At 36.4% G+C, this 16467-nt stretch overlaps 1 protein-coding gene across 30 annotated transcripts in view; it reads left to right on the forward strand.

Annotated features, from left to right (window-relative positions):
- UBAP2 (ubiquitin associated protein 2) overlaps positions 1-16467 on the forward strand; it is a 144736-nt gene that overhangs the window by 88939 nt on the left and 39330 nt on the right. For 20 of the 30 annotated variants that reach the window (XM_072596982.1, XM_072596983.1, XM_072596981.1 and 17 more), the window contains 2 exons: positions 9886-9941; positions 15238-15323. In XM_072596982.1, the coding sequence (XP_072453083.1) occupies positions 9886-9941; positions 15238-15323 (142 nt within the window). The remainder of the gene's footprint in view (positions 1-9885; positions 9942-15237; positions 15324-16467) is intronic. The other 10 variants (XM_072596991.1, XM_072596992.1, XM_072596988.1 and 7 more) reach the window with 1 other exon arrangement.

Here is a 16467-nt window from a genome sequence, read left to right on the forward strand (position 1 = left end):
ATCATCACACAGTGTTGCTGTTGCTGTGTACAGTGTTCTCCTAGTTCTGCTCACTTCACTCAACTTCAGTTTGTATAAGTCTTTCCATGTTTTCTGAAATTTTATTTCTTATAGCACTGGAGTATTCCATTACATTCATATGCCACAACTTGTTTTCATCTCTTCTGCTATTGATGGGTATCCCTTCAATTTCCAATTCTTTGTCACCACAAAAAGAGCTGCTATAAATTATTTTGTATATGTGGGTCCTTTTCCATTTTTAATGATCTCTTTGGAATATAGACCTAGTAGTGGTATTGCTAGGTCAAAGGGTATGCACATTTTTATAGCCCTTTGGGCATAGTTCCAAATTGCTCTCCCGAATGGTTGGATCAATTCACAACTCCAACAATACATCAGTGTTCCAATATTTCCATATCTTGTCCAGCATTTGACATTTTCCTGTTCTATTATATTAGCCTCAGCTAGGTATGAGGTGGTACCTCAGACTTGTTTTAATTTGCGTTTCTCTAATCAAAGGTGATGGGGGGCATTTTTTCATATGTCTATAGATTGCAGTCAGAAAACTGCAGTAATATTGGCAGTAAAAATTGTTTTCCAATTTTCCTTCTAATCTTGGCTTCTTGGTTTTGTTTGTGCAAAACCTTTTTAATTTAATGTAATCAAATTTTATCCATTTTGCATTTCGTAATAGTCTCTGTCTCTTATTTGGTTATAAATTCTTCCCTTCTCCATAGATCTGACAGGTAGGCTTCTTATCCCAGAAGCAAAATTCTTTGGGTTTATCAAACAGTAGATTGCTGTAGTTATTTAATGCTGTGTCTTGTGTACCTAACCTATTCCACTAATAACACCACTCTATTTCTTAGCTAGTATCAAATAGTTTTGATGATTGGCACTTTGTAGTATAGTTTTAGATCTGGTATGTCTAGGCTACCTTCCTTTGCATTTTTTTCATTAATTCCCTTGATATTCTTGACTTTTTGTTCTTCCAGATGAGTTTTATTATTTTTTTCTAGCTCTGTAAAATAATTTTTGGTAGTTTGCCTGGTATGGCACTGAATAAGTAAATTAATTTTGGTAAAATTGTCATTTTTATTAGCTCAGCCTGCACACAAGCAGTTGATATTTTTCCAATTGTTTAGATCTGACTTTATTTGTAGGAAAATTGTATCCATTAGAGTTCCTCCGTTTGTCTTGGCAGGTAGACTCCCAAATATTTTATATTGTCTATAGTTATTTTAAATGGAATTTCTCTTTCTATCTCTTGCCTGCTAGGCTTTGTTGGTAATATATAGAAATGCTGATAATTTATGTGAATTCATTTTATGTCCTGTAACATTGCTAAATTTGTTAATTTATGTGACTCTTAATAGAAGTTTTTTTGTCCCATATTTTGTTTGTACTTCTACATGCTTGTACTCTCCTGTGTTTCCATTTGCTTGTGATTATTAATTGTGCATTTTTCTCTTCCTTATCCTTTTATATTTTTGCCTTTTCTTTCCAAAGGACTTTCACAGAGAGTTGAATGTGTTGAACAGTAGTGATTTTTATTGTATGTAATCTGCTTCTATTACACTTCTCTTTTTCTTCTCTTCTCCAACTCCCCCCCCCCGCCCCGAACCATTCACAAGTTCTTACCTTTTCTTTTTCTCCCTTCAGAGTGTTTCATGATGGATCCTTCCCAGAATTTAGTTTCCATCTGAATCCTTCTTTCCCTTTTCTCTGTCTGTACCCTATTCTTTATTTAATGTATTTCTGCACCAGACTTGGTGTGTCAGTATTCATATCTTTTTCAAGTGAAAGTAAAGTTCATGTGTAGCCTGCTTGCCTCATCCCTTCCTTCATGTTAATATTGTTGTGTGTTTATATAACCTGATTATGTGAAACAGTAAGTTCTACTCCCTTTCTCCTCCTTTCTTTTGTAATGTATTGCTTTTCCTTAATCTTTTCTGTTTTCTCTTAAGATCATGGATTTTCTTGATCATTTCTCAATCTGCTTTTATTTAATCTTTGCTGGAATAGTTGTCCTAGAGCTAGATTATGGTACTTTTCAACCCATTCTGCTATTGAGAGGAGAGTCTCTTGTTTTTTGTTTCTTTAAAGACTCCTGCTTTGCGCATGCTTTGATTGATTTACTTCCAGGTACTTAATTCATCTTGTAGATTTCTTGATATCTTATGGGTTTATGATGAGTTTATTTTGTATCCTTCTACTTTACTAATGCTATTAATTTTGCCAATTAGTTTATTTACTGATTTCCTAGGTAAACCACCTTTCTTTCTTCAGTAACTCCTATTTCCAAGTGGTATCTTTTCTTAGATCCTCCTTTTCTTCCTAATATAGGTAAAATAACACTTTGTAAAAATGTTATGTGGTTGTGTCTTTATCTAATATAAAAAGTAAAAGTTGTAATTAATATATCAGAGAAAAACAAATTTTTCCATACTGTTATTACTAAATCAGCACCACTGAAGATGAGTATCTAGTGATTCTAAAGGAGATGTACACAATTTAGAATTTAGAACTACAAAGTATTCTGACCTTCAAGTCTGATCCCCTCTTATTCACTAAAGGAGAGAAACAGATGCAAATAGAATGAAAAGTCTTTTTAAAATGTCTTTTCCACATGTTAATTCCATTTTCAGCATTAATATTTTGAGTTCCAAATTCTCTCCCTCTCCACCCTTACATTAAGAAGGCAAGCAATTTGATGTAGTCATGCAAAATGAATTTTCATATTCATGTTGAAAAGGAATTGTAACCCTTCCCCACAAAGAATACAGAAAGTAAAAAATAGTACACTCTTCGATCAGCATTCAGATTCCATCAGTTCTTTCTCTCTGGAGGTGGAGAGTATTTTTCATCATAAGTCCTTCAGAATTATCTTGGATCTTTGTATTGCTGAGAGTAGCTTTTTTCCTGTATCATCCCTCTCTTTATTTCAAAAAAATTTAAATAATTTATTTGTAGTTTTTTGATGTTCACTTCCATAAGATTTTGAGTTTTTAATTTTCTCACCCACCCTATCACCCCTCCTCTTCAAGACAGCATGTAATCTGATATAGACTCTATTTACACATTCATGTTAAATATGTTTTCACATTCGTCATGATGTAAAGAAGAGTTGAAACTAATGAGAAGAACTATGAGAAAGAAGAAACAAAACAGCAAAAGAAAGGGAGAGCAAATAGAATGCTTCCATCTGCATTCAGACTCTAATTCTTTCTCTGGATATAGATAACATTTTCTGTCGTTAATCTTTGTCTTAGATCCTTACATTGCTGAGAAGAGCTAAATCAAAGTTAAGTCATCGAACAATATGGTTGTAACTGTGTACAAAGTTCTCCTGGTTCTGCTCCTTTCACTCAGCATCAGTTCATATAAGTCTTTCCAGGCCTCTCTGAAGTCTTCCTGTTCATCATTTCTTATAGCACAATAGTATTCCATCACATTCATATATCACAGCTTGTTCATCCATTCCCCAGTTGATGGGCATTCCCTCAATTTCCAATTCTTTGCCACCACAAAAAAAGAGTCCCTATAAATATTTTTGTACAAATAAGTTCTCTTCTCCCCTTCCCTTTGGGATACAGATCCTTGTGGTGGTATTTCTGGGTCAAAGAATATGCATAGCTTATGGCCCTTTGAATGTAGTCCCAAATTTTTCTCTAAAATGATTGTACTATTTCACAGCTCCACCAATTGTGCATTTGTGCTCCAGTTTTCTCATATCCCCTCCAAGTTTGTCATTTTTCTTTCCTGTCATATTAGCCAATAAAATGACAAGTCTTATAGAAGACTATGTGGTACAGGGGAAAAAACAATTCAGAATTTAAGGACTGGCATTCCATTTCTAAATTCAGTGTTTTTACTAGTTCTGTAGCATTACGTCTCTATTGTATAATTTTATATCTTTTAGACTAAATTTCATGAAAATAGTATTACTTGTAGTACCTGCTTCACAAGATAGTGCTTCTCGGTATGCTTATATATTTGTTATACTGGTGTCATAGGTAGTCTTCATAGGGGAAGCAGTCAGCAAAGAAAAAACTCAGAGGAACACTTTTGGTTTTTGTTGAATAAACATAAGAAATTCTGTTATTAGATTTAAATTGGGTTCCATCACTACACTCAGAAATTTAATATTTGAAGACGACTAAAGACTTTTCTTGTCTTTTTGTCATGCTGGTTTTTTTGCTATCTTTTGTCTTGCTATCTGTAAACTTTAGACCTAGGACAGTCAGTCATTACATTTTCTGTTAACCAAGGGACAATTTTTTATCTTCTTAGAGTTTCGTTTGTGGAGAAACAGATTTAAAAAGCACTAATTTGTACCTTTCATTTTTACATTTAGTAACTTGAGTCCCTTTTGTTCCTTTCCCCCCAAATGTAGAATTCTCTTAGGTATAAAGAAAAAGAACAAAATTAGGTGGCGCTGAATGTGGGACTTGATGAAATATTCATTACCTATATTTTCCCATCTTTCTATGAAGAGTAGAGAAAGGATATTTTATCATCTCTCCTGGGACTAATTATTTGTTTATTGCTCTTAATGTGAGTTCAGATGCCTTGTGATTGCTTTCATTTATATTAAGTGTATTTATTGCATTGTTTCAGTTTTCTCCTTGTTCTCTTTTATGTGCATCAGTTTTTTAAAAATAAATTTCTTGTTCTTTTATCATTTTTTTACATTACCTATATTACCATTGTATTCATCTTCTTGTTCTCTCTTCTAGAGTTATGATAAAATTCCCAGTTACGATTAAAAAAAAAACATTCAGCAAAGGTAACCAACATATCAAAAAATGTTTTCATAATATGCTGTTTTATATCCCCATGGCCCCTTACCTCTGCAAAGAATCAGGGGAGAAATCTCTTCCTCATCTCTCCTTTGGGGTAAGGCTTTGATATTTTGTAGCATTTCCATTCCTGTTGTTTTTCATTCTTGTTCTTTCCATTTACATTGTTGTAGTCATTATGTATGTTGTTTTTCTGATTGTTTATTTCAGTTATTCCAGCAATTCTCAGAGTGTGTTCTGATGACCCCTTATATTCTGAGACCTTTTTAATAGGGGGTCTGAGAGGTCAAAACTGTTCTAAGTTCTAATGTTAAATATTGATAGATATATCCCATATAAACAGAAACTCTTTCAGTGGAGGGATTCTCAGTAATTTTTAAAACTGTACATCGATCATGAGGCCAAAAAGTTTGAGAACACTGACTTAAATATGAAAAAATAACTATGCTTTTCTATATTCAACATATTAATCTTTTATTCCATTACATTTACATACAATTTATTTGACTGTTCCCCACATGATACGTATGTACTTTGTTGTTTCTGTTTCTTGGCTAGCACAAATATATGCTGTACATATTTTTTTTATTTATGTAGGACTTTCTTTTAGTCATTGGCATCCCTGCCGTATTTGTATTACCACTGAAATCTTTGGATCAGCAAGATTGGTCATTTAAGCATTCTTATGCACAGCTCAAAATTCCTTTCCATAATGGTTGTACCACTTAATAGCTCCAGCAGTGCATTAGTGTGTCCTTTTTCCCATAATTCCTCCAACTTTGTTCCTCTTTTGTTATCTCTAAGTGCTTTGTTTGTTGTCTTTAGGGTTGTTTTATTTGCACAATTTGCTGATTTGTAGCACCGTTTTTATATGGTTTTTGTTAGTTTGCAATTTGACCATCTAAATATCTTGCATTTTACTTATTTCTGTCATGTATGTATTTTGTGTGGCAAATACTTAGAGATAGATATTGGATACAAAGATTTTTTTTCTGATTGACCTCTTCCCCTCTTATCCTAGTTGTAAAAGCTTGTTCATATAATCAAAATTATCTAGTTTGTCTTTTTAAAATCAGTTTTGTCTCTTTCTTGGTTATGAATTCACCTTAACAATATCTGATCTAGTTTTCTAATTTTTAAAAAATTATATATTCTTTACTCTCCCGTTGAGATTCAAGTTCATTTTGAATTTATTGAGGCATCAATATCTTTTCATGGATCTTCCTCTAGGTCCACCCACCAACTGGAGTCTGTCCTTGTCCATTCTCTTTTGTCCTAATATTCTTCCTCATTTCATTATCTCCTCAGCTTTCTTGGATTCAGTTGTCTTATGTAGATGATTCTTAGCTGATGATGTGTAGGTGATTTTCTAGCTTTAACTGCTTCCTGCACCTGTCTTGTATCTGCAACTGCCTATTGGATATCACTGAAATTAAACTGAATTTTCACTAAACATCTAAAACTCAAGATGTCCAAGACAGAACTCATTGTTTTTCCTCCCAAGCCATTCCCTATTACTGAGTACTCTGTCATCCTCCCAGTTCTACTCTTCACTTACATTCATCCCACATGTTCAATTTTTTGTTAAGTCTTATTGTTACTACATTGACAATATCACTAGTGCATGGTCCCTTTTCTCTGATGACACTGCTAACAACCTTACGCAAGTCCTTTACCAAAGGAGTGACTGTGTTACCATCCTACTCAAATCCTTTGGCTCCCCATTATCTCCAGGATCAAATAAAAAAATCTCATTTGGCTTTTAAAGTTCTTTATAACCTGGCACTTTTCTACCTTTCCTGTTTTCTAAGACTTTATATTCCCTTCCCCACTGTCACTGTCTACTCTGCTGTGATTGGCTGCCTTCTGTGCTTGGAAGGTTCATTCCTTACCTCAACTTCCTGGCTTCTTTCATGACTCAGTTTAGAGGGGGCAGAGCCAAGCCAAGATGGTGGAGTGAGAGCAACAACTCACTTAAGTTCTTAGACAAACTCCTTTAGTTACCTCTAAAAAGAGAATCTGACTGGATTTTGGAGGGGTAGAATCCAATAGGAGACAGACTGTGGCAGATTGACAGCCCAGGAGAGACTAGAAAGTCGATGGGAAGGATGCAGGGCTGGAGGAGCGCACAGGCAGCGCATCCCAACATGGCAGGGTGGAGCCCCGGGCAGTCTGAGCCAGTGGCTGCACTGCAGAATCTCAGGCACCAGGATTAGGGTCCAACTGAACCAAGTGAGTGAGAGCTGCAGGGCCCCAGGTATCTGCAGCGGTTGCTCCTGAGACTATCAACTTACAGATTAAATGTTTGTATATCACCTACTTGAACTTCTGGGAACCAAGATGGCAGAGAAATCAGTAAATGCTCTCTACCTCTCCATATTGACCTTGAAAGATCCGTATTTCCCCAGAAAAATCCTGGAACAGTAGGATCAGCCAAAGGGGCAAACAGTCTCTTAGCATGTGAGGCTAGGAAAATTGCTAAGGAAGCTCTTGCTGTGGCTGAAGGGAACCAATGCAGGACCGGAGCTGTCCCAGATAGTTCCACCTCAGCACTCCAGGGGAATCGGGAAGACACTAACACAGACTGGATCACCAACCACTGAGCTTGCCTATGCTGTAGCTCAGCAGAGGAGACCTGCTGTAGTCAGACACCCCTCCCCCACACTTAACACAGCTAGCTCTAGGGCAACTCCGGGGGAAACCCAGAAAAACTTCACCTGGTCTCTGCTTTCTCACACCAGCCAGCTCAGCACCAAGTAAGCAGCAGCATTTTAGCTTCTAGCTGAAAGAACCAGAGGCCACAACACACAAAGCCTCAAGTTCAAGGCACAAAAACTGGGACAGAATCCCTTGTGCCCTAGAAGGGGATATCTACTTTAAAAGCCAAGAAAAGGATGGTCATCATCATCATGAGTAAGAAGCAAAGCAGAAAAGAAAAGATCATAGAATCTTTCTGTGGGGATAAGGACCAAAACATGAATACCAAAGAGGTCAGTATTGAGACTGTCCTCCCATTTGAAACTTCAGAAGGAAGTATGAACTGGTCGCAAGCACAAAGAGCATTCTTGGAAGAGCTGCAGAAGCATTTTAAAAGCCAAATTAGAGAAATGGAAGAAGAACTGGTCAATGATTTTAAAAATATGAAAAAAGAAATCACAGAAGAATTTAAAAGGAAAAGTGGACAAATGGAAAAGAAAGTATAAAAACTAACTGGAGAAAATAACTCCTAAAAAGAAACAATGGGACAGATAGAAAAGGAGAAGCAGAAGTTAACTGAAGAAAACAATTTGATAAAAATTGGAATTGGGCAAGTAGAAACTAATGACTCTATGAGACATCAAGAATCTAAAGAATGAAACGATAGAAGAAAATGTAAAATATGTAATTGGAAAGACTCAGTTCAGATCCTACTCTCTACAAGAGGCCTTTCCCATTCCTTGCCATTTTAATGCCTTTCCTCTGAGATGTGGTTGTTTGCTTGTCTATCTCTTTTGACTGTGCTCTTCTTGAGGTCAGGGCTTGTGTTTTTGCTGCCTTTGTATCCCTAGTGTTTAGCACATGGTATCTGGCATGAAATGAGTACATACTTAATAACATATTTTAGATTGCATGTCTTTGTAGGCATCTTAAACTCAATAAGGCTAAGCCTGAATCCCCTTCCCAACTGTATTACTTTTGAGAGCATCACTATCCTCCTAGTCCCTCAGACTTGCACTCTAGGTGCCATCCTTCTTACTGTCTTTCATCTCCCATAATCTAATATTTTGCCAAGGCTTGTTCATTTTACATAATACTATCTCTTAAATACACCTATCACCTCATGCCTAGACTGTTGCAGTAGTCTGCGGCTGGTCTCCTTGCTGCAAGTCTCCCCACCTCAGTCCATTTTCCATTCAGCTATCAAGTGATCTTCTTGCATAGCAGATCTGACCATCTCACCCTCCTACCCAGTAAACTTCAGTGGCTCCCCATCATGTAGAGGATGAATTATAAAATCCTCTGGCATTCAAAGCTCTTCACAGGCTGTCCCTTCCCCCCACCTTTCCAGTCTTATTATACCTTACTCCATCCTTATGTACTGTGTAATCCCGTGACACTATCTCTTTGCTGTTCCTCAAACTCTGTCTCTTGGCATTTTTCCAGTTCTCCTCCTGGACAGAATTCCTACCTGGGAAGCTTGCCCTTACCGTCTCTGTCTCCTGAATTCCTTCAAGTCTCAACTTAAATCTCACTTTCTACAAAAACATTTCCCAATCCCTCTTAATTCTAGTGCCTTCCTTCTGTTTATTATTTCTGTTTTTCCCTTGTACATAGTTTGTGTATATGGTTATTTACATGTTTTCTTTTACGTTAGGTTGTGAGTTCCTAGTAGTCAGTGACTGTCTTTTGCCTTTCTTTATATACCAGCACCTAGCATGGTGCCTGGCATATACTAGGTAGTTAGTAAATGCTTTTTGACTGACTGATTTCTATCTGACTTCTTTGTGGCTTTTCCTAGTAATTCTGGTCACACATTGATATCTTTCCTGTGTAATTTATGTTTTAGGGTCATTGCACTACATTCATGAGTTTAGTGGTTAAAAAGAAAATCTTGTCTAGTCTGTTCCATTCAAGTACTATTACAGTTTTTAGAAACCTTTCAAGCTTCCCTTGAATTTCTCATTTGTTGTTTTTTTTTAATGATGTAATATTCTAGTACATTCATGCAACATAATGTCCACCATTTGTTTTAAAGTTTTTGTATTCCAAGAAAAAAAAGTTGCCATTGATATTTACATATAAATTGGTCCTTTCTGCCTTTAACCCATTGGTTCCAGTATTTGGCATCTATGAATTTGGTAACTTTCTTGGTTAAAGCCAATTTTTTTCCCCCAGAATGGTTAGTCCATTTTTCAAACCTACCAACAGTATACTTGTAAACACAGTAACTTTCCCCCCTGCGCAGTAATTCTTAAACTGAATTGATAATGATCTAAAACATCCCTTTGCTTCATATGAGACAGAGTTTAGAGTGGAACCAGGAAACATCTGAAATAAAAGTATATTCTGAACTTTAATTTTTTTTTTTTTTGTCCTGTCACAGCAGGGGCATGGAAGAACTCTATGGAAGAGTGGACAACAGAAGACTGGAATGAAGATGTAAGTATGTGTTGTAGACTGGATAAAATAATCATATTAGTCAATAAGTAGTAAGTGCCTATTCCAATGTCTTTGTAAGCCACTTTGCTAAGTGTTAAAGATACACAGATAAAAGAGAGAGTTCCTTTTTCCTCAGGAAGGTTTTATTCTATCTGTTGGGGATGAGGACTATATAACATTCATATGTACAGATGCATGCAAGACATACAAGGTCCTCTAGCAGAGGAAGACACTAAGCAGGGTAGGCCAAGCTGTGTGTTTGCATTAGATTTTGAACAGAATTTAAGGATTCCAAGTGTCAGAGGTAAGCTTAAAGAATTTCTGCTTCCAGATTACTCAGTTTGGCCTTCATACCCTGTTCAGCCTGGCTACAGTGTATGTTTTCAGCCCTGTTCCTTAATTACTCACCTTACCAAAGCATTTGCCATAGCCAGCTCCATCTCTTTACTTTGCCTTCAACATGTTTCTTGTACTCATGTCTCCATACTTTTGTTGTTGTTTTTCTTGCCTATCTCCTAACTAGAAAACTCCTCATGTATCTTCTCATTTCAAATTCTGTACATCCTCCAAAACTAAGGAGGATACAGAGTGTTCCTTCGGAAAGTCTGCAAGGTGTGGAGGCAAAAACTTCATATTACCTATATGATCTTGGACAAGCCATTTTCCTTCTGGGTCTCCTTTTCTTTCTCCAAAGTAAAGCAGTTAGATTAGATCATCAGATCTCATCTCCTTCCTTACTCAGATTCTATGTGCCTTCCCAGACCATTCTAGCCTACACTGATAAGTTCCTCCCTTAATTCATGTAGCATTTTTTGCGTATACTTTTCATTTAATAATTAATAATCATGTATGACTACTTCCTTGTTTCATTTTTTACTCTTTCATTTTTCTGTCTTATCTCTCATCATGTACAAGTCATGGTTCTCTTTGTGCCTCCCCCATAGCAGCTATTACTATTTCTTACACATAGTAGATGCTTCCTAAGTGTGTTCTGTTTGATTATAAAGAGGACATCATAAATTGATAGTGTACAGTCCATAAATGGATTGTAAGCTGTGTTATATTTGGGTTAGGTGAAAGAACTACAATTGTTTAGCTTGGATAAAGGAAGTCTGAGAAGAGGATATGATCAGCATCTTAACGATTTGAAGAGCTATCATCGGGAAGAGGACGTAGACTTTATATGTTGGACCCCATACAAATGAACTAGCAGCAGTGAGCATAAGGTACAAAGAGACAGATTTCTGCTTGACTGCTAGATAACTTTCCTTAAGATTAGAGTTTAAAAATATATCAAACAGACTCCTTCTTGGTTGAGCTCAATTCAACAAGCATTTATTTGACAGCTGTTATGTGCCAATTTCTGTACTAGGGCCTGAGGGTACCAAGAGAAAAAAAATGACCCCCTGCCCTCAAGGAACTTAGAGCTTGTACAGCAGAAATGTTATGCACATAGATAATTGGAAGGGTTTTGGTAATTGGCAGGTGAAGACTAATACTTAGGGAAATAGGAGAAGACCTTTATAGTGACTCCATTTCACTTGAAATCTTTAGTCAGTGGCTGAATGACCCCTACTTAGTGATTGTTTAGAAGGAATTACTGGTGAGATATTACTAAGTGATACGTCCCTTCAAAATCTCATAATAAAGTTGTACAAAATTGTACCCCAAAAAAGCAGAATTAGATTTATTGTCTTTGGAATTAGGAGCCAGACACATTTTTCAAATAGAATACATTGGTATGAAAAAAAAAACAAAAAGTATTTTTATTGGATCATAGATTTAGAGTCTATAGAGTCCTTTGAGGTATTGTGTATGAAAATTACTTTTGGAATCAACAACAGCGTAAAAAGTTTCCATTTTGTAGCATCATGCATGTTCCTAATGACAAGGCTAATTCATAACATCATCTCTGATAAAATAAAACTATATTAAGCTGGTTTTCCCATCTTTAGTTAGTTCTTTGTGAGTTAAGTGCTAGATTTGGGACCATACACACATTTCTTGTGTTGTTTTTAATTCTTTGGTGTTTAAGAATGGCTAGTACTCCAAGTAAACATGCAAGAGATAGAGCTCTTGAAAGGGCACACTTCGTTAGAATATTGAAGTGGCAGTGGGTAAGTGAAGTTCCAAAGCAAATCAAATCATGGTTCCTACAATAAAATGAGATTGATCACGTTGAAGCCCAAAAGCAAGTGTGGCTGAATCCGAAAAACAATGCCAAAAACTATTATCTAGAAGCATTGCAATCCTCAGAATAGGGGGAATCGGGGGCAGGGGAGACATCCAGCTAGATGGGATTATTGATCCTAATGTGGTACAATAAGGCCTTATGAATTTGAAACAATGGCAAGTAGACCAGTTTAATAAAATACAACTATTAATTGTCTCTATAAAGAAAAAATGCTTGTCTTAACCAAGATGATATAAAGACTGGACTAATGAAGATTCTTACTGATAAAACTCACCTTTTCATTTAAAACTATACTAAAACTATTATTCGAAGTTCTGGTGAGGCTGTAAAATATGGGCATGTTCATTGGAAACAGATTACAATTACAAAAATGTTGCCTGTTTTTTACTTCCCTTGGGCCTGGAAGTGTTGCTTCTATTGAGGGAGTTATGAATTCTGATGAACATATTGCTATATTTTGAAGCAAAAGTGTTCTGAAATTATAAAAATTCCCAAAGGAAGATGGTATATTGTGTTATTATCCTTATATGATGCCATTTTGGGAAAGAGCAAGAAACGGACAAAAACATACTGAAATCATTTTGGAACTTGACTGGTTTAATTAAAACTTACTGAGAATGTGTGGAGTATAATGAAGGCCAGATTTTGAAAAATGAATTGTTCGTCATATAAGTGCTTTCTTGATAAATTATAGAAATCCATGTTAAAAATCTTGTGAACTCAGTACAAAATCATGTAGCACAGTGATTGCACCCAATGGAACACATTTTGCTTATTAAAAGCGTTTTTCAGTTGTAGAAAAAAGTAAGATGAATTATATGTCAGAAAATGTCCTTTACTTTGCCTTAAAGATCTCTCACAAGTGTGGTCATTCTTGGCTCCCATTTCACTTTGGAGGAAAAGAGGTGATGGTGTGCCCAGTGCAACTGAGATCCAAATCCAGGTCCTCTAGCTCCAGATTCAGTGCTCTTTCTTTCTGAACCACAAGGAACTAACTTGTTCCACTTGTCATCATCTCCATTCTGCTGTTTAAACTGAATGGTGCTGGGTGACATGATCTTTTAAAAATCACAGTAGAAAACTGTGACCATACAAGAGCAAGAAGAATTAATTTCACATTTGCAGTTTTGGTTAAAATTGCAAAAATTTCAGGCTCCATGTGACCTTTTTATTTTATTATCATAGACAAGACCTTTTGAATCCTGCACTGGGGTGCCCATTTATAGCTATTGTTTTGTCTTTTCTCTCCTGGTAACTTCATCCACTCGCATGGTTTCAGTGTGGTACTTCAGTCAAATCTGATATCAGCTACCTGTTGTTCTGTCTCTCCCTATGCCCCATTCCTTTTAAACCTATTCTTGGTCGTTACTGTGACCCCCAGCTCTTCAAACCCACAGCAATTGCTAAGCTGTCATCCTTGCTCTGGCTTCATTTTCTTCCTCTTCATTCTTAGCTGTAGTTAACCATTCTCAGCATGTCTTCCTTCCCTGCAGCAAGGTGATTTGAATATACTTCTTTAATTGATTCTTTACCTCACAACAGCTGTTCTGAGACCTCCCTTTTTTCCTTCAGTTTCCCATGCTCATATACCCCACCCTCCATCATACATCTCAGTGGAAGACCTCTCATATGTTATTGTGGAAAATATAGGCCATTCACCATGAACTCCCCCCTCATCTGAAAACACCTTGACGTCCTTCTCCTTTACTCCCAATCTTTAAGTGTTGGATATTCTTCTTAACGGTTCCACCCCCTCCTCTACTTGTTCCCTTGATTTTCTCCCTCCAGATCTTTTCTAACAGTTTACTACCCTTGAAAATCATTCTGTCCCTTCCCTGCCAAGCTAACTCCCTATGTACTGGCCCAGGGATCAGTAACCTGCAGTCTTGAGGCCACTTGCCTTCTACATCCTTGGGTGTGGCCTTTTGACTTGAGTCCAAGTTTTACAGAACAAATTCTTTCATTAAGGGAATTTGTTCTGTAAAGTTTAGATTCAGTCAGAGGGCTACCCTTGAGGACCTAGAGGGCCACACGTAGTCTCAAGGCTACAAATTTCCCACCCTTGTACTAGGCCTATTGTCTGCGACCTAAAAATGTGACTGTGGAAAAGTCACTGTTTCACTGCCCTTAAATAAAACCAATTAAAAAAAAACTCTTGAACCTCCCACCTACTCAAAATACTAGCCTAGATTTCTTCTGTTCACACTTAACAAGCTTTTAAGGCAGTTTGATAAACTCAGTACTTTCTGACTCCTCTTATTGATTTCTCAGGGCCTTGCAAGCTAGTTTCTGACCTCTTCATTCAACTGAAACTGATGTCTCTAGTTACCAGTGATTTAATTGTCAAATCACTGACTTTTCCTCCATTTGTCCATTCTTGGTCTCATTGCAGTATGTGACAGTAATGACTTTCTCCTTGTGGATGCTCTCTCCTAAGTTTTTGTGATCCTGTTTTCTCTTGGATTGTCTCCTTCGATGGTGGGTTTGGGGTAGGGAGGAGGCCATTTATCACTTTCCATTTGCTTAGTCTTTATTGATATTCCACTCATCTTTGTACGTCCTCAGAGCTTTGTCCTAGGCTCTCTTCTCAGTTATTTCAATAACTTCAGTTCTTGGCTTTCAGCAGATGCATATCAGCAATACATCTTAATGTATCTTAAATTCAGCTTGTCCAAAACAACGTATTATACTTGTGTTGAGAGCTCATTCACATTCTCAGCCTTCTACTCTCCTTGCCCTGTTTTCCCCATAGCCATCGTTTCTACATCCTGGTTCTTCAGCATCCACAGCATTTCTTTCATTTGTCTTCTTTCTACCCCCCAGGTCCTCATCCCCTCTCATCTGGATCACTGCAGTACTTTCCTAATTGGTTTCCTTATCTCAGGTTTAATTCCATCCTTTACACAACTGCCAAAGCCATCCTCTGGGGCTCCTTGTTACTTTGGAGATCAAGCACAGATGCCTTTGATACTTAAAGATCTTCACCTTTCCTATAAACTACCACTGACTTAGCTGTCATGAGAAGCTCGATTTAACAGCTTGTGATTGCCCGGGTTTTGATGTGCACGTTGTTTTATGCTATACCTAACACGTAGAATTAAGTTTCTCATTTCCACACAGCTTTCTGAGACGAAGGTATTCACTGCTTCTTCTGTTCCAGCTGAAAATCATGTCACCCTTGGACAAAGGTAAAATCTCCTTTCCTTAACAGCTATTAGAACAAGGTCATTTTAGATTAGGTAACCTAAATCATGTACCACACATAAGGGGAAGAAAAATTTTCTTTTTTTGATATGGAAATATTTTTGATTCTCATAAATGACTAAGCTTAATTTTTTTCCCCCCAGAATGAGGTTTCTAACTGTGGTCTTCACACAAATAATTGACACCATTTTAAGTATGTTGCCTTATTGGCAGTAGTTTTCCCTATTTAACTCAAGGGAATAAAAGTGGAAAACTTTAAGATTGAGCTTTTGGGGAAATAGTAACCATTGTCTTTCTATTATTAGACAGCATGATATACTGTATACTTAAGTAGTAAAAAGATTGGGATTAAACATATGGAACTATATTTTGTTTTCAGCTGAGTTAATAGAAACTTATTCTAAAGACCATTTATAGATAATGTCAGAGACTCTGTGAGAGAGTTCTTTCCAATTCTGAGATATCTTTAATTCCGCACACATGAAAGACTCTGAATTAGAAGGAAATATTATTAAGATAATTTTAATAATATTGACACTCTTGTTGCATTAATCATGAAAGTATACAAGTTTTGTAGTCTCTGCTTAGCAAATAACTTTGTTTTAAAGTTAATTTAATTATAAAAGGAAAAAAATTGAAATCCTAAGAGTCTAATAATAATTACATTTTGAACTTGAGCTTTTTAGTTTTGACTCATTTAATCTAAATTACTCAATTAATTGCAGTTTATTGTATCATTTAAGTCTTGTGAGTTGCGGCTTATCCCTGGCCTCCTTTTTCCTTGTAGAGTTCCTAGAGTCTCTCTTCCTTATAATTTTATTCCTCATATTAGGTTAAAGTCTAGTGAGAGTTGGTTTGAAAATATGTATCACACACTTTTAACAGGGTAAAGTCTCCAAAATTAGCAAGAACTAATTCCAAATGTCTTCCCAATTCTCCATCTCATTTCTTAGAATTCACTGAAGGTGATGTAAAGTAAGTTCAAATGTATCCTATGCTCAGAATAATACTAAAAGCCTCCACAAACTAAAAAAAGCAGTTAGTGGGAGAGGTGTGGTACTTGATGCATGTTAACAAATTAAAAATGAAGCATTTAAAGAAATCGTTTCTCAAAAGTTTTTTACTCAT

The sequence above is a fragment of the Notamacropus eugenii genome, chromosome 3 (genome assembly GCF_028372415.1).
Source record: "Notamacropus eugenii isolate mMacEug1 chromosome 3, mMacEug1.pri_v2, whole genome shotgun sequence".
NCBI classification, from domain to species: Eukaryota; Metazoa; Chordata; class Mammalia; order Diprotodontia; family Macropodidae; genus Notamacropus; species Notamacropus eugenii.